The sequence below is a fragment of the Dama dama genome, chromosome 19, assembly GCF_033118175.1.
Source record: "Dama dama isolate Ldn47 chromosome 19, ASM3311817v1, whole genome shotgun sequence".
Taxonomy (NCBI): domain Eukaryota; kingdom Metazoa; phylum Chordata; class Mammalia; order Artiodactyla; family Cervidae; genus Dama; species Dama dama.
Genome location: NC_083699.1, coordinates 44081468 through 44105644, shown reverse-complemented (window position 1 = coordinate 44105644; position 24177 = coordinate 44081468). Strand labels below are relative to the sequence as shown.

At 40.4% G+C, this 24177-nt stretch overlaps 1 protein-coding gene across 2 annotated transcripts in view; it reads left to right on the top strand.

The window, feature by feature from the left end:
- The first annotated feature begins 682 nt into the window (after positions 1–682).
- FGF12 (fibroblast growth factor 12) overlaps positions 683–24177 on the top strand; it is a 412502-nt gene continuing 389007 nt past the window's right edge. The window contains exon 1 of one of the 2 annotated variants that reach the window (XM_061166833.1): positions 683–917. In XM_061166833.1, the coding sequence (XP_061022816.1) occupies positions 827–917 (91 nt within the window). In that variant the 5' untranslated portion in view covers positions 683–826. The remainder of the gene's footprint in view (positions 918–24177) is intronic. The other variant, XM_061166834.1, reaches the window with a different exon arrangement.

The following is a 24177-nucleotide window of genomic DNA, read 5'->3' as shown; positions in this document are numbered from 1 at the left end:
ACCCAAGGTCACAGAGCATCGATCAGAAAACCCAGGTGTCCAGACTCCCACCTCAGTACCCCGCCCACGCCTAGGTACCCCTTCGCTCCGCGCGCCCGAACCCTACAGCTCTCTTCATTCCACATCCCCGCCTCCCCACCCCCACCGCCCTGTTCCCCGGAGTCGCCTCTGACGCTCGGCAGCCTCCTGGGTCCAGCCCTTCCTGCGGGCGCTTCCCTTCCGCCGGATTCCCACGCCGGAGTCGCCCTCAGCCCGCGCGCAGCCCGCGGGAGCGCTGCCTTCCGGCCCGGGGAGCCCCTCGCCGCGCCGCGCCGCCCCGCACGGCGGGGGCACCGAGGGAGGCGGACGCCCAGGACTCACCACCAGACGCGGAGAATAGGAGCTGACAGGGTGCCAGGGCCCTTGGGGATCCCGCCCTCGTCCCTCCCGGCGCTCGCACCTGGAAGGGGGCACAACCCACGGGGACGTCCTCCGCTCAGCCGGTGCGCTCCTGCCCGCAGCCCCGCCGCCTCCTTGGGGGAAGTCCCAAAGTGTCACGGGCGAGCCCGCTGGGGTGTGGCCGCGCCTCCGCTCCCCCGGGGGCTGCCCCCAGCCGGGAGGCGCTTCCTCCTCCCAGCCTTGCCCCGGCCCCGCACCCGCCGCGCTCCAGTCCCGGCCCCGGCCCCGGCCCCGGCCCCGGCCCCGGCCGGGCCGCCCTGCAAACCGCTGTGCGCCCGGGACGCGCACCATGGACTTGGGACCCGGCTTCCCCGGGCAGGCCGCCTTTTGGTTGGACAATTAGCGGAGGTGGGCGGGGAGTTGACCAACCCCACACACGCGCTTCTCCATGAAGATTCTTGAGCTTTCTTTGAAGAAAGGAGTGCATATGCTGCAGTGTCTCTGTGGAAGGAGCCTGAGGTCCAGCAGCAGCCTAAGTGGTGAGAAAACGTTCTTTCCTTAGCCCCAATCCTGCAGACGCCCAGCCCTCTTCCTTCTCTCTGCTCCCCTCTCTGCTTCCCGCTCTCCTCCTTTAATCAGCCCTGTAAATGATGGAAGGAAGGCGTTTCCTTCTGGGGCGAGATCACGGCCCCGTCGCCAGTTCTGTCTCTGGGTTTCCCCCCTCTTAAATCCCTGAAGTCATCCTTGTTCTATAGAACGCGTTCGCTGCCGCCCAGCGCCTGAGCGGGACCCGCGGGTCTCTTTCCGAGGCCTGCTTCCAGTGACCTGCTTCCGCACCTCCTCGCGGCTCTCTCTCCTTGTGACTTGCGAGGGCGGCGTGCGACTTGGAATTGCTCAAAGTCTCCTCTTGAGAAGTTGCCGGTGCTTTCGACAGGAGTGGGGACTTTTAAACAGGTGGCTGGCGAGGCAGGTATCTTTTCTTTTTCTTGTTTTGTCTGGGAAGTAGACATACGGCCATCGTCAGAGAGAGACAGAGTACGTTTTGCCCTGGAGATCAAGCAATCTTTGAACTGACGCTGAAACAAAAGAGCCCCAATTAGGTCTGGGTTTAGCCTACTAGGTCCCTCAGGAAAAGCTCAGGAAGAGAAAGTAAGAAAATCAGACCCTTTTAAGGACCTGCGATATTGAAAAAACGATTCAAATTTTTAATGAAAAAAACAAAACAAAACTACAGCCAAGTAAGTGTGATTCTTTTCTGCTGAAGCCTTGCGGATGAAGCGAGCTGTTTACCACACTTTCAATTGTCCACCTCTCTCTTTTTTATGATGTAAGTTCTTTTTAAAGTGGGTTGTCTAGTAGTCTTGCAAATACTAACCCAGGTTTTGTGTCTTTTGGTTTTCTGTTTTCAAAATGGGGGTGGGATGTGAGGAGAGAGAAAAGGTGCTCCTAATTATGTCTAAACACGTGCCTCTGTAAAATAATTTTTTGGTCTATTAATTCCAAGTAACTTTAATGCTCAGAAATTTAAGGATATTATAATAGGTTTCAGGTTTAAAGCTTCATATGTTATTCTGGGGGATCTGATTCATTTGGTTAAGTACCTATTTTCAGTCTGTACTGGAGCTATGAAGATTATATTTGGAAAGATTAGAATATATATAGGTTTCATTCATCCTTTCTAAAACTTTGACTTGCTGCTTCTTCACCACTGTAAATGAAAAATAAAACTTTTAAAAGAGTTAGATACTTTATATGTGAAGTATGAGAACATACACTTTTGAAATGAAATCACCAGTGAGATCTCATATCTTGACTTTTATTCAGATCAGAAGATGATTTAGACATTATCTTTTGCCACCATATTTATAAATGCTGTAAGATATCAAATCACTATATTCTAAATGAACTTGCTTGATGTTGAAGTTTTATGTTTTGAATACATATTTCAGGAAGCCAACAGAGATGTATGTTAATATTATTTCAGTTTTCCTTATCTACTTGAAGTAAAACATGAACAGACTGTAACTTGGGTATTTATTTCCTAGATGTGAAAATTTTTAAGGTATATATGGTGTGTGATAAAAACTTCTTGTAAAAATAGATAACATGTTCATTTACATACAGAATCAGTCTTTCAAATGGTAACAGATCCAAATAGAGGTAATAATATGTGTGATGGAGAAGCATAGGTGGTTGCAAAATCATGAGACTTAAGAGTCAGAAGACTCAGTTATAAAGCAGTCTCAATAAAATTACTGAAGATTTTTCAGTCAGTATTTTCATCTGAAAAAAGTAGGAATAATGATAGCTCTAGCCTGCTTCCTATTTCTTACTGAATCCTAGATTTAACATGTGAACCTATGAAAACTGTTGCACTTTATACATGCATTGTTATTTAGTGGGGTGTTTGGTTATTTAGGGAACTGTCACTCTAGAGCAATTTTTGTAAAAGAATATAGTCACAAGTAAAGACAAAGGTTCCTTTTATACCTTTTCCCCAGAAGGAGGTAATGTATAGAATTGCTAAGTGATTGTTTCTGGACACTGTATTGCTTTTGTTTGAATTGTGGCGTTTATTAATTTATAATCTTGGATAACTTACATGACCTTGCAGAAATGTAAATTACTTTGATAATAGTACCTACCTCATAGGTTGTGGTAAAGATTAAATGAATTAGTAACAGCTAAAGATTTATTGGGGTGGCTGGTGGCTGGTTGCTCAGGCGGTAAAGAATCTGCCTGCAATGCAGGAGACCATGGTTTGATCCCTGGGTTGGGAAGATCCCCTGGAGAAGGGAACAGCTACCCACTTCAGTATTCTGACCTGGAGAATCCCATGGACAGAGAAGCCTGGCAGCCTGCAGTTCATGGGGTCACAAAGAGTGGGACATGACTGAGTAACTAACAATTTCACACTTTCAAAGATTTATTGAGTTCTTACTATATGCTAGGCATTGTGCTAAGAACTTTGAGTCCACCATGTATAACATGCTCAGTATATTTTAGATATTATTATTGTGTTCCATTTTAAAGTGATTTCTTTCATGTGACTTTTACTGTTAGTATGAGCAATTCTGCATGATATGTTATGCCCAGTTTGTGAGTGCAATTTGAAGTAAAGACATCAGATACATTTTCATGGAGCAAATTTATATAAATAGAGCTGGAGTGCACAATTTTAATTTTTTAAACTTCCCGAAAGAGAAATACAGTAATAGTTTGAACCATGTTAACATGGAGTAAAAGGTTTTATGCAAGTTACTTCTGCCCCATCAATTTACAGTTGAGGGATTAAGGGCCACAGGAAAAAAGTAACATAATTTGTTATAAGAGTTTAAAAGATTCTCCTGATAGACTGTTGAACTTTTGAAATTATAAATATTTTAATATTCTATTTAGGTTTTATTTAATAAGTAGGATTAAGAAAATACAAAATAATTATTACTAACTCTTGAGCTTCTTAGTATAAAAAAACATTTTATTACTCTTGTCTTTCTTCTGCAATATCAAATATTATTACATTGTCTAGTTTATCCATTATATTAGTTTATAAATCCTTTGTACTTCTGTAGAATGGAGATAGCATAAAATGTCAAATAGAAGACAATCTTAGACAAGATTAAATAGATTGTTTAAGGCTATTTCCAGTCAGTTATAATTCTTTTTTTCCATTTCTCAAAATAAAAATTGTTTGTTTTTGTTTTCATGGGAGCCTATATGTTAAGAGACAGGTGATACATTTAAAATTTTAAATAATTCTGCTCAGAGTATATGGCATTTTTATTAACCTGGTAAAATACTATATTTTCAGCTTAAAGGGTGAGTAAAGCAGATTCACTTTTCTCTAGAGATGAGACTTTTACAAAGAAATGGAAGCTCAGAGATTAAAACAAGAGCTTTAATGCCTACTCCTATTTCTCTCAAGATCTACTTGAGAGGAGAGCAGAAGAATTCTATCAGAGAGGGGTGTTAAGGTTACAGCTTTATCATCACTTCACCAGGAAAGACCATTCTGATGCCTCAGAAGGAGACCCTGAGAAAGCCCAGTGGGCAGCAAACTGACGGGATAGCATCACTTTGGCAGCTGGTCTCTGTGGTAGTCGTAACGTGTGTGTGTGTGTGGGTGTGCATGCATGCACACCTCGCCAGGGGAAGCAATGTGCTTGTCTTATTACCCCAAGCAATTCCGGAAAGTCAAATCTTAGTCTTTTCTTCTGTATGTAGTCATCACTCCTCTGAGATAATCGGTCAATTGGCGCTACTCAGCCTGATAGCATAAAGGATTATCAAATGTCTAGAGATTGAACTGTACACCCACATCAAGTGGCCTTGATGGGGGACTGAAATACTAGGCAAAAATACTTATCTATCCTAATGAAAACACACAGAACCCAGGCAGACCTTTTCTTTCAAGTATAGTGCTGACATCTAAATTGAGACTGCTCATATAGAGTCAGGTTGCATCGGGGAGTATGTATCTAAGGGGTACAGGCTTTAGCTCCTGTACCGGACAGTCAGCTGATCCAAGAAAGAATGTTCCATGGCAAAGTGGCTATTGCTTTTGGTTCACTTCCCAGGAAGGGATCCTCTACAACGATGGCATTATGCAGCTTTTTCCAGCTCCACTCTACCTTTATTCCTGTGGTTGTTCAGTCACTCAGTCATGTCTGACTCTTTGCTACCCCATGGACTTCAGCATGCCAGCCTTTCCTGTCCTTCACCATCTCCCGAAGTCTGCTCAAACTCATGTCCGTTGAGTCGGTGATGCCATCCAACCATCTCATCCTCTGTTGCCCCCTTCTCCTCATGCCCTCAATCTTTCCCAGCATCAAGGTCTTTTCCAATGAGTCGACTCTTCCCATCAGATAGCCAAAGTAGTAGAGCTTCAGCTTCAGCATCAGTCCTTCCAATGAATATTCAGGGTTGATTTACTTTAGGATTGACTGGTTTGATCTCTTGCTGTCCATGGGACTCTCAAGAGTCTTCTCCATCACCACAGTTTGAATGCATCAGTTCTTTGGCACTCAGCCTTCTTTATGGTCCAGCTCTCACCTTGACTCTCACATGACTATTGGAAAAACCATAGCTTTGACTACATGAACCTTTGTCATAGAATCTTTATTTGAGCAGGTTTTTATGTTGTAAGTCTAAAATTCTTCACTGTTTCAATACTGTTCCAATGGGTAAAATGAATGTGAAACATAAAATATACAAAATGATCATTGTTTTTTATGGCTTTCATTTTCAAAGGGATTTTTGTTGTTTTTACATGACATTTTCAGTGTTAAATTAAAAAAGTTAGTGCTTATTCTTAGTTCATTTGTCTTGCAGTACTTAAAGCAGTTTGCTAAGTGCCTATGTTGTCGGCATTACCACTGTTTACCCAGTGTTTTGGGTTCTTCTCTTGGGCACATTGCAGGATGCATGGCATTATCACCTTCCTTTGAACTTAGGTGTGGCCATATGACTTGCATTAGCTAGGGAAACATGAGCAGAAGTGACACACCTCACCTCCATGTGGAAGCTTTAATAACCAGAGCACAATTCTCTCTACTTCTGACCTTCTGATGATGTTCAAGGGAGTGGTTGTTCCATCAGTCTGTGTCCCTGAGTGTCTGTAGTAATAGGAGTGTGTGATCCTTGGTGGGCATTTAGCACATTAGAGAAGTTAAAAACTTCTCTTTGTAAATAACTTAGATTTTTAAGGTCATTTGTTATCTGGTCTATCCTGATGGATAGTAAGGCAGTAGAGTTTAACATAATAAAATTTAATGGAGGATTATTGGGCTCAGTTTAAGGTTCGTTCTAGTCAATCGCTTTTACTTCTCTATGATACCATCTGTAGTACACAATGAATCGATGTATTGGTTTCCTTTCATAATCTTTGAATAATTAGTTTAACATACCAAAGTTTGGGGTTTTGTCATCATCTAGTAAGTTAGTGTGGAGAAGGCAATGGCAACCCACTCCAGTACTGTTGTCTGAAAAATCCCATGGATGGAGGAGCCTGGTAGGCTGCAGTCCATGGGGTCTTGAAGAGTCGGACATGGCTGAGTGACTTCACTTTCACTTTTCACTTTTATGCATTGGAGAAGGAAATGGCAACCCACTCCAGTGTTCTTGCCTGGAGAATCCCAGGGGTGGGGTCGCACAGAGTCAGACACGACTGAAGTGACTTAGCAGTAGCAGCAGTAAGTTAGTGTGGAGAAGGCAATGGCAACACACTCCAGTACTCTTGCCTGGAAAATCCCATGGACGGAGGAGCCTGGCAGGCTGCAGTCCACGGGGTCACGAAGAGTCAGATACAACTAAGTGACTTCACTTTCACTTTTCACTTTCATGCTTTGGAGAAGAAATGGCAACCCACTCCAGTGTTCTTGCCTGGAGAATCCCAGGGATGGGGGAGCCTGGTGGGCTGCCGTCTATGGGGTTGCACAGAGTCGGACACGACTGAAGCGACTTAGCAGCAGCAGTAAGTTAGTGGTTGTTCTGAGACTAGTGAGTACATTGCTTCTTAAATGATATTCATCTTTCTTCCCCAAAATGCAGGGAAGCTCCACTGACATTTGAGGTTATTCTTTCAAAGTGGTACTTTATTTGCAAGGTGCTTAAGGACTCAGGTGCTCCTTTGTACTTACTCTGCTGTGTGGAAACTATAATACCTATTGATGCCCCCGAGTTCCTGGAAACAAACTAGCTGCATTACTTGAAAAACAGTGCTAATATGGCAGCTCTCATCTCTGCTGCAGTTTTGCCAGACAAAGGAAAATGCAAATAAAATTGTTTTTCTCTCAGCTTATAAACTAAGGGCTGAAGAAAACCAGGGCAGTACTTTATGGTGAAGGGATTGGGTTGAATGCTCCATCTGGGTCATGGAGCAGCAGTCCATTTGCCTGCCTCTTGGGTTAAGTAAAGCAAAAGAGTGGAGTGAAGTCAGACTTTTCTGGAAGCCTAGGATGTATGTGTCATGCCAAATAGCCCTCCACAGCTGGCACCCCTCCCTTCTTCCTGTCTTTATCCATCTTAGGATAGAAAGTTAAAGAAACATGTCTCTGACTTAAGGGGTTGCCATTTTTTTTTTTTTTTTTTATGTAGCAAACATTCTTTGAGGCCCAATCACTGCTAGGCTCTGTGTTAGGCACAGGAGATCCAGCAGAGAGAGAGATGAGGACAAGCAAGAGCTGCCATATTAGGTAGTATATGATACATGCCCAAAGTGGGGTACCTGGGAGCATCAGTTTATTAATAGTTCAACAGTCTCTTACCTGAGTTAATGGTCTGTGGTAAGAGTCATTCCAAGGAAGGAATAATTAATTCTTTCTGGGTTTTGTGTTTATCTCCCAGACCTTATTAAAACATTTAAGAGTTCAAAAGGTATTGCTGGGTGGGACAGATGGGGGCTCTAATGGAGAGGAATAGTATCTCTGTATATTTTATTGGAAGAGTATGTTTGAATAAAAATAAGAAGCAGATATGAAAAAGCATTTTTTTTTTACAAAGAATTATCCTACAACTCAATTCAAGCCTACTCATCACTGCTCATATTCAGATGTCCTGCCTAGTTATCTGTGTTATGTCTCTTCTCTGTCCCTCTCTCAACCCAAGTCCGTTTGTTCACACCCAGATGCAACACATCAGTTTCTAAGAAAGGTGCAAGTTTTATTCTCTGGTATCAGGGTTTGAAAGAGACATTCAGGGAGTACTTATAGGTCTGTTCTCTTAAATTCCCTGGAATATCTTGAAACAATGAAGCTTTCCTTTGTACAGTTCAGTCTATGAAATTGCTACCTTTACACTATGTTATTTTCATTGTACACTGTTGTGAATGCCATGTCCGAATATTATTTCTAATGCCATTAAGTGTGGCAGGGTATTTATGTTTCCTAGGGTGAATATCAGAAAGATACTGTGAATCTGTGAAGACAAGTCTGTCTTGCTGAAATGATCTTTCTTGTTTATACATAAGCTTCTAGTACCATCCTACCCCCTCTCATTACTGTTTATAGAAACGATAGCATTGCAGTTGGTGTCACTGATTGCCCACGTTGCTGCTTCAATGAAGCCAGCTGGGATTCGATTGCATGGTCTTTAAATAAAACTTAGTGGCACAAAATGAATCTCTTTTTTTGAGGGGAGAGGGGTAGTTGCTAGCTGGATCGTTCTCTAAAGCACTAATTATTTGCTTAACTTGGAGGAACTTGAGAATCAGTGAATCGCCATGTTGGCTAAGTATCTGACCTTGGCACTGAGGAACATGTGGGTAGATAACCCGCATAAAGACGATAAAGTCTTTATGAAGCCATTCTCAAAACGAGAGTCATGAACCACTTATCCCCTGCCCATCTTAGCTGTCTGTAAGTAACTCAGACTGGAGGTAGTGAATGTGCCTTTGATTCCAACTATCCAAAGTCTGGAGCCAGGTTAATAACTGGGAATTCTAGGCAGTAATGTTTTGTGCCAACCTGGTGCAAGGGGATGACTTGGAAATTGTGAAAAACAATGTGAAAGATTGGTGGTATAGTTTCCTAAACTGCCATGGTATGAAAAATGAATATCAATCACTAGTTATGGCCTTTGACTTCCAGATACCAATACAGTTTAGGCAGAATGGCATTTTTCTTTATAGTTATATAATACAGATTAGAGAACCAAGCTTTATCCAGGTGAAGATTTATATGTCTATGTAAATTTATTTTCTTCTGAAGAAATTTGAATTTATAAATGTATCTCTATTTAAAATATCTGTGCACTTATCCAAGTGTGTGTGTATGTATGTGTGCGTGTGTGTGTCTGCATTCAAAATTGTTAATGGCAGTTACCTTTAGGGAGTTTGATGGCAGAGTCTTGCTTTTTGCTTTACATATTTCTATATTATTTGAATTTTAATGGAAATATGTTCCTTTTATAATTAAAAACTATATAGTGATACATGTTTTAGATTATGCAGTTTTCTTCTCATAGCAGGAAACTGAAAATATAAAGTCTCTGTAGAATAAGAAAGTCACTTATACAACCATAACCTTGATATAACCCCTTCCCTTCTTGGTGTGTGAGTTTTAAAAACACAAGTTATCACACACAAGTTATATGCTTTGTTTGTTTCTTTTCACATGAACTTAAACAGTTATTCAAAATATAGAAAGAAATACTCATATCTAAATATTTGGAAAATATTTTTTTCTAAGAGGAATTACAAGAAGCTGTTAATAGCAAGTAGTCAAGCAGTTAATAGTAGGAGAGAGATACTTTTGGGAAGGTGGGAAAGGAGAATTCTTTTGAACTTTGTGCATTTCTGCATTGTTTCTAATCATTTGTGTGTGTTAGTCGCTCAGTCGTGTCTGACTCTTTGTGATCCCATGGACTGTACCTTGCCTGGATCCTCTGTCCATGGGATTCTCCAGGCAAGAAAACTGGAGTGGGTTGCCATTTCCTTCTCTGCATCTCCTGTGTCTCCTGTGTTGGCAGGCAGATTCTTTACCACTGCACCACCAGGTTCCCAACATTTACCTGGAGAGTCAGGTCTGGGTCCGGAGCTACTTGTGCCTACCTGGCAGCTCAGAGTGTGTCCAGCCTATGAGCAGGTAGATCCCACAACAGGCTAAGCTTCACTGGCCCCATTTTTTCTCCCCAGTCTCAGCAATCAGATAAGTTTTTCCTCTTCCTTGGAATGGAGTGAGAAGGGTAGATGGAAGGGCATAAACTCTCTTCCCATTCGTCGGAGAAGGCCAAAAAACCTTTTGTGGACCAAAAGTGAATGTGAAAAATTTTTGGAGCAAAAATTTACTCTCATAGCGTGTAACTTTCAAAGACAGAACTATTTTTAAGGGTGTTGATATGTCCCTATATCCTTCAGTAGCTCACACTTTTCACAGCCATATAGTATTTTCCTGGCTCTGTGTGATAGTTCCCTGTGTCTCATATGTCTCATATGTCTCAAAATGGTGCTTAATGATAGTTCTGCATTTATAGGGTTGGTCTAAAGATTAAATGCATTAGTATCTGTAAGGTTCTTAGCCTGTGAAATCCTGGGTACTCGGCATTTAGTATTTCCTGTTCTTCTTTGTCTTGCCTTTGTCCCTCCTGGTATTATAAAATATCAAATGCATGCTGTTAGTCTGTGGCTTATCCTGTCTTAGTCTTTCTCTTAATTTAAGGTAAAAAAAATATGTGCCATACTCAATCTTAGGATATATCTAAAATTTGGATCTGTATGTTTAATTTTCTTTATTGTTCAAGATAGGCCTTTATTCTGGTAAAAAGCAATAGGAGTCTGTATCTGGCAAATTTCACTTGCAAAGATTCCAGTTTATTTTCTTAAAACTAATAATTATCAAAAAAAACCAACTAATAATTATCATAATATGAACAGCATTAAGGAAAATTCTGGGTTTATTTCATCCATAGAAACAAATGTAAAGTGATATTGCAGAGTAATTTGGCTATAACAGGTAATTTAGATGATATTCTTTAAGTGACTTTTGATAACTGAATTTTTGGAATTAAACATAGTAACACTTATTCTTAATAGTTTATGTTGCTCAAGTTTTAACTCTGTCGTGTTGGTAGATTATTTAGAAGATCAAACAGGAAGCAACTGAAAGTCACATTACATTTTAATACTGTAGAATCAGTGTAACTGAAAAAAATTCCTGACCTCCTCAGCACTAAGTAAATTCATTTTGATTTATTTTCAAGTCCTGGAAGCTAGATTCATTCAGTGGATTGCTGTTTTGTTTTGTTTTAATTATTATTATTCCTTTGTTGTGTTTCTCTCACCAGGTAGTTTCTCGGAAATATTGAGGAATATTTCCATGTTCCACAAACATGTCTTGGTATTCATTTGATATCTCTGTCAATATTCTTTATTCTGAACCACTGAGATGCAGGAGCTTTTTACTCTTCTCTTCAAATTTTAAAGAAAACCAGACTGTGGGGCTTCGGAATAATTTACTGAATTCTTGAGGAAAGCAGAGGTTTACAGCACTGCCAAGAATGGAAATCTATAGACTTATATTAACTATCACCGCTCTGAAAGTCCATAGGCTGTGTCCTTCTTTGTGAGAGCTGTCTGGTTATTTCTGTTTAGCTCCTAGTCTATCTCTCAGTTCGGTTCAGTTCAGTCACTCAGTCGTGTCTGACTTTGCAACCCCATGGGCTGTAGCACGCCAAGCTTCCCTGTCCATGACCAGCTCCCGGAGCTTGCTGAAACTCATGTCCATTGAGTCAGTGATGCCATTCAACCATCTAATCCTCTGCATAATGGATATTCTTTATTTTCCCCAGGACTAGGAACTACTCCTTCAGGTTTCAGAGAGAGAATAAGGGTATTCAATTCAGTCCTCTTCCAAGGCTCATTGGTTTTTTATTGCAGGATGGCTGAGGTGGAAGCATGCGTGTCCTTTAGGAGAAACACTCCTAATGTAAGACATGCTCTGGCCACTGCTGGTCTAGAAGAAGCAATCATGATACTTATCATTACATTTCCAAATGTTTGGGTTATTCCATTTTAAATAATACCAGATGAGGAGCAACAGATATCAGTCTAGGTAGCATTATACCTTTCCACCATGCATCTTCCAAAGTAGATTGCAGAGCGCATCGGTCCTGCAGGATCTTGCCTCACAAATGCTTTATACAAATAAGACAGTTCTTCTAAGAATGAACAGTGGTTTTCAAATTGCGCAGTAAATTTGAGCAGTAAATGCAGGGGAGAATTCTTTAACTCTGCATGAACTTGGTTCTGTTCAAAATATATCCTATTTAAATTACTGAAGAAGTATATCTCAGATAGAAGCATCTGCTTCAGTGGTTGAAGCAATTTTATAGTGACAGAGACTAGGAAGTTGACATATTTGTATGGTTGGAAAGGCTCGACAAGGTAGTCTGTGAAAACAAAGGAATTTGTATCACAAGGGGAAATTCTAATTTTTACCTAAGGGAATACAAATCACTAACATCCCCCTAAAGTGCTGTCTATCTAGTTACAAGAATTTTAAGCTTCAGCCTCATTTACCACCCTGTTGCTCAAACAGTTGAATATTCTGTAGTGTTTAAATCAAAGATCTTATGGAACATGTCTTCATTTCTATGTTTATTCATCCAGCATGTAATGAGACCCACACTATGTGCCAGTCAATGGCTACATGAACCCTGTTCTAAAAGAACTCATTCTTACTAGGGGAGACAATAACTGGGCAAAAATTATCCAAATGAAGGTACCAGTGATGTCTAGTGTCTAGCTATAGTGTATCATTCTTGGTTAGCATTGTCGTTATTCTAGAAGAGACTGCCAAGTATGTCGTAGAGACAAACTGTCCTCCATATTTTCTTAGGTTATGTTCTCTGATGATCACTGTTTGCTGCTGTGCTTGTTTACATGTGCTCAGTTGAAGTTCTAATAGATTGTTAATTTATTTTCATCAAGTTGGAAATATACTCACTGTAGGTTACGTTAGGCTAACTAGCCCTGCATGGATCATCATTATGATTTTGTTTTCCAAGATGCAATACTCTGGATTCTGTTATCTCAACCAAAACTGGAATTGGGAGGACACAAGATGAAAGAGGAGATAACATATATGTAGTTTATTTTTATGGTTAAAACACTGAAATGGCCAGAGATTAATATAATAAACACTAATATACCTAAGACCCAGCATGAGCAAATTATTAGCATTATACCTTATGCATTTCAGATTCTCTTGAAGAAGTCAAACACTACCGATAAAATTAAAGTCGCTTAGAACTATCCCCAGCACTATTCCAGCATCCCTTCTTCCTCAGGGGTAACAACTATAATGATTTTGATGTGTGTCCCAGGTGCATGTGTGCATGAAATCGGTTCAGTTGCGTCCAACTCTTGCAACTCCATGGACTGTAGTCCACCAGCCTCCCCTGTCCATGGGGTTCTTTAGGCAAGAATACTGGAAAGGGTTGCCATGCCCTGCTCCAGGGGATTTTCCCAACCCAGGAATTGAACCTACATCTCTCCCATCTCCTGCATTGGCAGGCCAGTTCTTTACCACTAGCTCCACCTGGGAAGCCCAATTTAAAAGGTATCATGTATGATATTGTTTTGAGTATTTCTGAAATTAATAGATGTGGTCTTGAACTGTACTTGTCTCTCTATATCTTATTTTTTCACTCAATTATGTGTTTTTGAAATTCATCCCTGTTTATCCAAATATATCAAGTTCAGAAACTTGAAGCCATGTGTGAGGGAATCTGTGTTTGTGATGGAGAGCGTGGACTGTAGAGCCAGTTTGCCTGAGTTTGATGTGACTCTGAGACTTAGTAGTTATGTGACCTTGGACAAGTTTCTTAACCCCTCAGGGCCTCACTTTTCTCATTCATAAAATGGTAATAACAAAAGTAGCACCTACCTTATAGAGATATGGTGTGGGGCAATATGAGTTAATATATGTGAATCTCTTAGAATACTTTCTGACACTTATTAAGCACAACATAACGTTTATTGACTCATAGTGGGAGGAGCAATCTTGCTTAACTAATAATCCCTGATTTGTTTTACATATAGCACCAAGCTAAAAGCAAAAAAAAAAAAATATCTCTGTCCAGACTTGGATTCCTGTCAGAGGTGATTAGGTATTGAGAATGAGTGGTCCCTCAGCTGGAGAGGTCAGTGATTCACCAAGACACAGTCATCTTGGGGAGTGTGGGGCTGACACATACCCGATGCTGTATCTAAAGTGGGTAAACAACAAGGACCAACTGTATCGCACAGGGAGCTCTGCTCAATATAATGTAAAAACCTGAATGGGAAACTGATTTGAAAAAGCATAGTTATATGTATATATATAACTGATTCACTTTGCTGAACACCTGAAACTAACACAACATTGTTAATCAACTATAATATAAAATAAAAAGTTTAAAAAAAAGAACCATCTTTTGACTGAGGCTATTGCACAGTGGACAAAGAAATTTTGCAGGATCAAAGAAATTTGCAGGATCTGCCTTAGTATTTAGGGGTTTGGTTTGATTGTTTCAGTGGGGCTACAGAAACACCTGAGAATGGTCTAATGTCTAACTGTTTCCCTGTGATTGTATGTGACACAATCCCTGACCCTCTCTTGGGAATTGCGAGTAGGAATTCTTTGTCATCTTACCTCTTGAATTGAGTGGAAGTAGTTCTTGGTTGAGCTGGAACTGCACTGAGTGCTTGAGGCTGAAGCAAATCCCTCTAGATATTCAAGAGGAAAAACAAATGAAAAACAGGTGGAGCTGAGACTGTCCAATGATTTCAGATCTGTGTCAGCTCTACTTTCCAAGCCACCTGGGCCTCCTTAGCAGGTTCCATAGAGCTGAAAATAGCCAGCTTCCTCAAAAGACAGAAGTATGTTTCTAATGCAGATATTGAGACTGAGTAAAGTCTTTGTACTGATTGATCTCCTGACCTCCTAAGGTTTTTTGACATGACCAGGTTGCAGTGATTCTCGTGACCCTTGCTGTCATCCTCACAACACAGATGTTAGGAGCCAAACGTAATGCCTGTGTTGTCATCTTCTTATGAGGCGGGACCGATTATCTTATTATGCATAGAGCATAAGTGACTCAAAATGTAGAATCATAATATTTAGGTCCTAGCAACAATTCTAGGAATTGAAGATGCACTTTCATTTGACAATTGAAGAAACAGTCCCAGCAAACTTGAGACAAGTATCCAATGCCCCATATCTGCGTGAATTGACTGGATCTTTGAATCAGGGGATCTTTAAATTGGCTGGACCTTTGAATTGGGGCTCAGAGGTAAAGAATCCTCTTGCAATCTTCCTGCAAATCCTCCTGCAATGCAGGAGACTTGGATTTGATCCTTGGGTTGTGAAGATCCCCTGGAGAAGGGAATGGCAACACACTCTAGTATTCTTGCCTGGAGAATTCCATGGACAGAGGAGCCTGGTGGGCCAGTCCATGGGATCACAAACAGTCGGACACAATTAAGTGACTGTCATTTTGAATCCAGGACTTTTAACTCTTAGTATGTGGAATTTGGATACTAATTTGGAATCTGCTTTATTCATTCACTTATTTTATGAACTTAATTTCTTAACTTCTGTGTTGAGTTTCTAACCTCAAAATCCTCATCAATATAAAGTGCATAAAATCATCCTTGTCTCCATCAAAGCGTTGTTTGAAATCTAACTGAAATAGTGTGCATGCTAAGTGGCAAAAGCTAAAAAAGCTAATAGAGATACAGCATTTCTAGTTTATTGCATTCAATGCATTTGTGACCCAAGACTATATTGGAAATAAGATAAACCTCTGTTTTGCATTGTCTTGGAGAGAGGCAGTTAATGGCAGAAGCCAGTTTTATCAACATGAAATTTATAGCTTCTTTAGCATAAGAATTGTATATTCCAACAGCTATCACATCTATTGTGCACGAATTTTTCTGGTCTGCTCTATTCTGATGCTGCTTGAAAAGGATGCTACTCCCATCAACAATATAGTACCTTTTCAGTCTGCATTGTAAAGTGGGGCAATATGATAGAGGTTAAGGCATTTTATTGATTTAACTTTACTTTAAACTCTTTCACCCATGGCTAGTAACTAGGATGAGGTAATATACTCTGGTATTTAGGCTAACTTCTGTTTTGAGGACTTGCATCACTTAGTTCTGTCAATAGTGAGCAAATATACACTATATTAGAATTTAATTCTGAAATCTACAGGCACTTTTGTCTGTGAGGCAGAGAGAATAAATGAGCTACTTTTAGGTGGAGTAATCACATTATTAACAGCAGCTTCTAATAAAAATAACTTAGCGCAGACAGGAGGAAATAGTAATAGCTATGTGAGCACCAGCGATCAGACACAGTCTTGACATAACTGGGTTCTCAGTATGCTGTGGCATTGGACGTTTAGAGATAAGTCAACTTCTGCCTTAAGTAATTTGTAGTATGGCAAGGGAGAGAAGGTATAAGCAAAACACCCATCTTCATGGGTAGGTGCTAGACTAAAGGTAGAAACAATTTATCTTGAAAACAGAAAGAGATGAGAGCAGATCCTTCTGCTTGGTGGTGTGTGTATGTATGTGTGTGTGTGTGTGTGTGTGTGTAGTTAGGGAGGCTTATCTGGGAAGGCTTCAGGGAAATATGCTACCAGAGATGTATTTTAAAGAATAAATAGGCATCCACCTTGCATAGAAAATGATGAGGAAGGGCATTTTGGGTAAAGGGGAAAATATGCACTAAGGCAGAGGGCCAAGAGAGAGCATGTGTTTCAGGCTAAATTTGCTCATTCTTTCCTTCATTCCTTCACTCATTTATCAACGACCTACTCTTTGCCAGGTACTATTCTAATTGCTAGGGATACAGTGGTGCGCAAAACAATCTCTATTTTAAGAGCTGACTTTCTGGTGCAGAAGTAAAACAATAAATAAATAAACAACTAACATGCGTATAATATAGTGTCAGGTGGTGGTAAGTGCCATAAAGAGAAATACACGCATCAAGGGGCTAGAGAGAGAAAGGAAGATCTCTTTAGATACAGCAGTCTTCTCTAAGGAAACGGCTCTTAGGTAGAGACCAAAGGAAGTGAGAGATCAAGCTTGCAGTTACTCATGGAGAACTGGCACTAGCTGGGAAGAGCAGCAAGTGCAAAGATCCTGAGCTAGGAATGCATGCAGGAGTGCTGAGTGCTCAGTTGCTAAGTCGTGTCCAACTCTTTGCGACCCCATGGACTGTAGCTCGCGTGCCTCCTATGTTTATGGGATTATCCTGGCAAGTATACTGGAGTGGGTTGCCATTTCCTTCTCCGGGGATCTGCCCGACCCAGCGATTGAACCTGCATCTCCTGCATTGGCAGGCGGGTTCTTTACTACTGAGCCACCTGGGAAGCCCTGAAGTAGAAAAAGGCTTGACTTATTCAGAAATGAGGTGCAAGGGCAATGTGTCAAGAGCAAGATGAGGGAAAACAATAGGAAAGGATATTACTTATGGTATTGTAGGCTGTGGCAAGTATTTTGGAATTTATTTTGAGGGTCATGCAAAGTCATAGAAGGGCTTTGAACAGGAGTATGCAAAGCCATTTATATTGAAATGGATCACTCTGGCTGCAGTATGATAGTAGACTGCATCACAGAGACTGTTTAGGAGGCTATTACAGTATTTCTGGTGAGAGGCTTGGAATAGAGTCAAAATGTGTTAGGCGGTGAGACATCTAATTTGGGATATGTTTGGAGGTAGAGCTGATAGGATTTCTAATTTAGAGAAAAAAAAGAGATCAAAAGTGACTCAAGGAATTATGCCTGAGCATGTAGATGAAGAGGGATGTTCTTTATTGAGTTGGAAACAAAGAAGGGTAGAGTTGCTTTGGGGAGATAAACTTAAGTGTTCTGTTTCTGAATGTGTTCAATTTGACATAGAATAAAGAATAGGGCTTCCAGGGTGGCGCTAGTGGTAAAGAACCCGGCTGCCAATGCAGGTTAAACATAAGAGAAACCAGTTTGATCCTTCGGTCGGGAAGGTCCCCTGGAGGAAGAGGGCATGCAACCTATTCCAGTATTCTTGCCTGGAGAATCCCATGGACAGAGGAGCCTGACAGACTGCAGTCCATGTGGTTGCACAGAGTCAGACATGAAGAGACTTTAGCATGCACAAAGATAGACACTGAATAGAGAGACAAAATTCAGGAATTTAGGGGAGTCCAGGGCTGAAGACATGAATGTATAAATAATCAGCATGCAGATGGTATTTAGAATCCTAGAGCTGTATTCAGTAACACAAAGAGTTAGTGTTGATACAGAAAGGATCTTAGGACTAAGCCTGCAGGACTCCAGTACTTAGCCATTAGGAGCTAAATGATACCAAAGAGACTCAGAAGGACTAGCCCGAGAAGTAGAGGAAATTCAGGAGAGTGTAGGAATAAAAGTTAAGTGAAGAAAGTGGTAAGAAAGAATGACCAACTGGGTCAGATAAGTGTGGTGCAGGCTGAGAATGGATTTTTAGATTGGGAAATGTGGAGGTTACCACGTGGATCGTGGGCAGCAGCTTCAGTGGAGAGGTGAGTGTGAAAGTTTGAGTAGCATGGCTTTGAGAGACTAGAAGGTAAGAGAGTGGATAGAAGGAGCATAGAAAAATCTAAGAATTTTATAGTCAAGTTATGTAGAGAAATGAGGGAATGTGGGATCAAAGGGAACATTGTTTTTATGAAACTATTATGACATATTTATATGCCAGTGAGAATGATTGACTAGGAAAAGGAAAGTTGTCACAGGAGAGAGATTGGGAACATTGCAAGAGTAATTGACTTCCTATGATTAACACATTCTAGGCTTGGATCAGATACATCATAGTCACATCAGACTCTTGTTAAAGAAAAAAAAAAGATTACCTTGTCCTACAGTCTACCTCCCATGTATTAGAAAGATCCCATGTGCTTATATTTTTTAAAAGCTCCCCCAGTGACTCTAGTGTGAGCTAGATTTGGAAGCTTTTATTTGTTTTTTAATTTATTTATTCTTAATTGGAGGATAATTGCTTTACAGTGTTGTGTTGCTTTCTGCCATATATCAACGTGAATCAGCCATAGATATACATATATCTGCTCCCTCATGAACCTCTCTCCCATCTCCCACCCCATCCCACCCCTCTATGATGTCACAGTGCACCAGATGAGACTTTTTGTTTTAGGCAAAATAGTGTACTTCAGTGGTGGCAAGAGTCCACTGACTTGAGGTGGGGAAGATGGGGCTGTAAGTTTTGAGTTTTTATAAATCTTTAATCTCTTAGCTTTGACTTTTCTTGTTTGTGGATTTCCCCCCTAAGAGTGCTCTTAGCGCAGAGCACTAGAGGCGGCTAATGGTTTTTGGAGTCCTTGTGGTTTCTCCACAGGGATATTAATGGAAGTATCTGGCTCTCACAGTCTGTGATTAGCAACACTCTGATTAAGATTTTAAGCAAATAGTTATCCATTGAAAAAGTGACAGTCATGTGCTTTTCTCTTCTGTGGGATACACAGAAATATCCACAAGACTGCCAAATCTAGTGCAAGCATGGGCAAGAAACTGGGTCAAAGGGGACCATTAAGGTTTACACCTGATAAACTGAATCTTAGAACCAAACTAGGTGCTTGGACACTTGATTCTTGGATCTGGAATCCAAAGGTCTGGGCCGTATTTTTGGCTCTGTAGTTTACAAACCACATGAATTTGGGGAAGTTTTATGTGTTCATGTGAAAATGAGTGTGCTAGGCCTTCCCTGCTTTCATCTTAGAGTTACAAAGTTCAAATGAGTGAGAAGCATTTCAAGACTGATAAAGGTTTGTGACAGCATATATGTGTATCTATAGAGTATTTGTATAGAGTAGTATATATTTTGGGGGGCTCCAAAATCGCTGGAGATGCAGTGACTGCAGCCATGAAAAAGTTTACTCCTTGGAAGAAAAGTTATGACCAACCTTGACAGCATAATAAAAAAGCAGAGACATTACTTTGCCAACAAAGGTCCATCTAGTCAAAGCTATGGTTTTTCCACTAGTCATGTATGGATGTGAGAGTCGGACCAATAAGAAACCTGAGCACAAAAGAATTGATACTTTTGAGGTGCGTTGGAGAAGACTCTTGAGAGTCCCTTGGATTGCAAGACGATCCAACCAGTCCATCCTAAAGGAAATCAGTTCTGAATATTCATTGGAAGGACTGATGCTGAAGCTGAAACTCTAACACTTGGCCACCTGATGTGAAGAACTGACTAATTTGAAAAGACCTTGATGCTGGAAAAGATTGAAGGCAGGAGTAGAAGGGGATGACAGAGGATGAAATGGTTGGATGGCATCACCGACTCAATGGATGAGCATTTGAGTAAGCTCTGGGAGTTGGTGATAGACAGGGAAGCCTTGCGTGCTGCAGTCCATGGGGTTGCAAAGAATCAGACACTACTGAGTGACCGAACTAATATATAGTTGTTGATGTGAATTCTGAAAAATAGCTTTTATAAACACAGTCTTATACTGCATGACATAAATATCTAGAAAAAGTGATCATTCACACCCCCCATCACTTGTGATGCAATTGATGATTAAAATATAAGGCTTATTAAAATGTATTTGTTTACATATATATACACATATACAAATACATATGTAGGTATCTAGCTTTGGTCAGTATTACTTTGTTAGTTTTCCTCAGAGATTAGAATGAATTTTGAAATATATTTATTGAATTGAATTATATTTTTGTATTACATTCAAATTCTAATTAGACATTATATGTTAGCCTGAACCTTTGAATTTTTCCTACAGCAGTTTCAAATATGGAGATAAGCCCTAGAGCTTCACTGGTGCTTCTCTCTGCACTACAACTGTGTTTCAACCTGTGTCCCATAAATTTGGGAAAGAAATCACAAATGAAAGATGGAATAAAATGATGCAGCAGGTTGTACCTTGATACACCATGCTGGTTACAAGACACTTGCAGGTGGGAAAGAGGAGATTATAATTGGTTTTTGGATAGCAAGTTTCCCAAGAGAAATTATGACAGTAGAGCAGTGGTCCTTTGCCTCCAGGATCTAACGCCTGATGGTCTGAGGTGGAACTGATGTGATAATAATAGAAATAAAGTGCATACTAAATTCAGTGTACTTGAATCATCCCAAAACCATCCCCCAGCCCCTTATCCAGGGAAAAATTGTCTTCCATGAAACCCGTCCCTTGTGCCAGAAAGGTTGGGGACTGCTGCACTAGAGTACATCTAGGAGATGATGATCAGGGTATTAAAAAGGTTTGAAATTGTGACTTAAAAGGAGCAGGTAAAGACCATAATGGACAGAGAGGCCTGGCATGCTGCAGTCCATGGGGTCACAAAGAGTCGGACATGACTGAGCGACTGAACTGAACTGAACTGAAAGGCCGTAATGATATTTAGCTTAGAGAAGAAGAGACCAAAGTAGACTGATTTGATATTCTGATATTCCACATAGCAGACCTGATATTCTGGTGATTTCAAGGAAGGAGAGGATTGAGTTTGAAAGGAAAAGCAATGAATGCAGGTGTAAAGAATACACAATGAAAGCTTTGGCTGCTTATGACTTTCTAATCACTCCGACAGATTAGCAGATGCTGTATGACGATTGAGATATTGCAGAGGGATTTGAACATCAAATGTGAAGCAGAAGTAGATGACCTAGCAAGTCTTCCAGCTCTAGTACTCTGTGTCCAGTCGCAGACTTTATGTGAGGAAGAGTTAGTGTATTTTCAGAGCTCTAGTGGAGGTTGAGGGAAGGTTACAGAGATGTGGATAGTTGTTGGTTATGCTCAGCAGTAGAAAAGGTTTTGAATTTAGTTCCCGAAGGTTACTGGGAACACAAAACTTGTTCCTTTGATTCTCAAGCCTTTAGGTAGATCCCTGAGTACATGTTGTTCTGTCCTTCTGTTCTGATCCAGGAGGTCGGATCCGTGTCACTGGTATGTAGCTTGGTCTCTACGAAATGACAGGAAAAAAAATGTTAGCGTCTAGGGACTCTTCCTATCTTCCTTTGATGGGGTAAAATTTACTGTAAAAGAACACAGCTCTTTAACATAGAGCTCTGAGTAAGTGCATAAATTGAGTGGAAGAAGCTACAATTTAATATATGGGCCACTTAATTAACCATAAGTCCATTTGTCATACTTAACAGCTAACTGTGCTTCTAATGCAGAGTTAATGTTTTAAACTGTGACTCCTAGATTGATGTGGTTGGAAGGAGACAGTTTAATTCTTATACAGACAAGCTGAGGTTCTCAGAGGGAGTGTGCTAAAAGGTGCCCAGTCTCAGAACTGAGACAGGGGCCTTGGATTCCTGCCACCCATTGTCTGGGGCAGCCTCTAACTCTCCACACTTCCATTTGTCTCCCAGATTTGTAGTTCCCATCATAACATGTTGAGATCATCAGTTTTCAATTATACTGGAAGTAATTTGACCTTACAGCGTAACTTTGTATCTCTACCACCCTAGCTATGAATTAGAGTAGTCTTTTAGAACTGACCCAAAGGACAGCATCCTGAAAGTGACTTTGCCCACATCTAGTGATACAGGTGGCTCAGTGGTAAAGAATCTTCCTGCCAATGCAGAAGACACAGAAGATACAGGTTCCATCACTGGGTCCAGAAGATCCCCTGGAAAAGGGAATGGCAACCCACTCCACTATTCTTGCCTGGGAAATCCCATGGACAGAGGAGCCTGGTAGGCTATAGTCCATGGGGTTGTAAAGAGTCAGACATGACTGAGCTACTGAGCGTGAGTGAAATGTCAGGAGCAAATGTCAGCTACCCCAGTAGCCACAAATCTCTAGACATCCATACACCTCTTGTGTAATTTCACTATATCTGTGAGCTTCCTGTTGCTACTGTAGATCAACACACTTAAAAAATCAATTTAGCCTCATCTCAGCCAACTATATCTGTAAAATCAGAAGTTTGATATGCTGTTTTTTCCTAATATAAAAGTAATTATTTTAATATTATATGTGATATGTATAATGTATTCCCCAAGCTTTGGGGAATATTGAAAAAGTGAGACTCTTTCAACAGACTGTCTGCTAATGTAATGATGGATGATAGTCATTTTTCCTCTCCACCCTCCCCATCCCACTACTGTTGTCTCAGTTATTTAAGAGAGAGAACACCAGATCATACCCTTGCTAACACACACACATACACAGACACACACACACACATATATTTATTAAAAAAAATTTCTCTCATGGAGAAGTAGGGAGGAAAGAATTAAGAGATAATTTGTTGGAAAATAAATGAATCAGGTTATGTTCATACATTAATGGTTTTAAGGATCTCCAGACTAGAAGAGGCGATTAGGAAAGTGTGTGAATAAGTGTTTCTTTCCTGCTGAGCTATTGATCAGTTGTTTACAACTTCTCATTAGAGATGTGAGATGTAAATAAAAGCTGCTTAGAGTTTTTCTTCCTGTAGTGCCACCCAAAGGCCCACATAAACATAAATAAACACAGTATTATAAATTCACTTTTGGGAATTTGAGTTTGTGGTGTGGTTACTTTAATAGGATAGATCATACTCCTGTCTGGTTTCAGATGGTGCTTGGGTTAATCTGTCTCATAGACCTACTCTTTGTGATTGAGCTCAGTTTACAAGTAGAGACACCCTTATTACATGAAAGACTAAAAATCTTGATCCCATTTGAGCCATAATTTTTAATTCAAACAAGTTGATGCTAATGAATTAATGGTTTTCTAGAATACAGCTTTACAACCAGTGTTCATAGTTTCTGTCCTCCAGCCCTAAGAAGCTTTGTCATTTTACGCCAGTGTAGGTGTGTTGTATTCATGACATGAATAAGGCTAGGAAGTACTAGACAATGAACAATGCCTCTAGTTTGTATAGTTTAGAAAACACTCACATGCATCAACTCTCTTGAGACAGCGTTTCTGTGAGGCAAATGTTACTTTCCATATATTTTAGGTGAGGAAACTGCAGATTTGAGAGTGAAGTTACTTATGTAAATCTGCACAACTTAAATGAGTGGCAGGTGAAGATTTACAAATGAAGTGGCTCATTTTTAGTGCAATGAATCTTCCATTACACTGCAGCTGCCTTCAGAGTTTCACATTTTCATATTATTAGATTGTGTAAACTTAAAAACACAAATGATCTTTGCTACATATATTTCCTAAGAAGCTGTTTTGAATTAAAGTACCATTCAAAGATGTTTCCTGACCTAATTTGTGCATTGCAGGATGAGACGACACAGATGTGATCCTTGCCTTTAGGGAGATCACAGTCTTCTGGGGCTGGAGGGAGTTATGTATACAAACACTTTAATACAA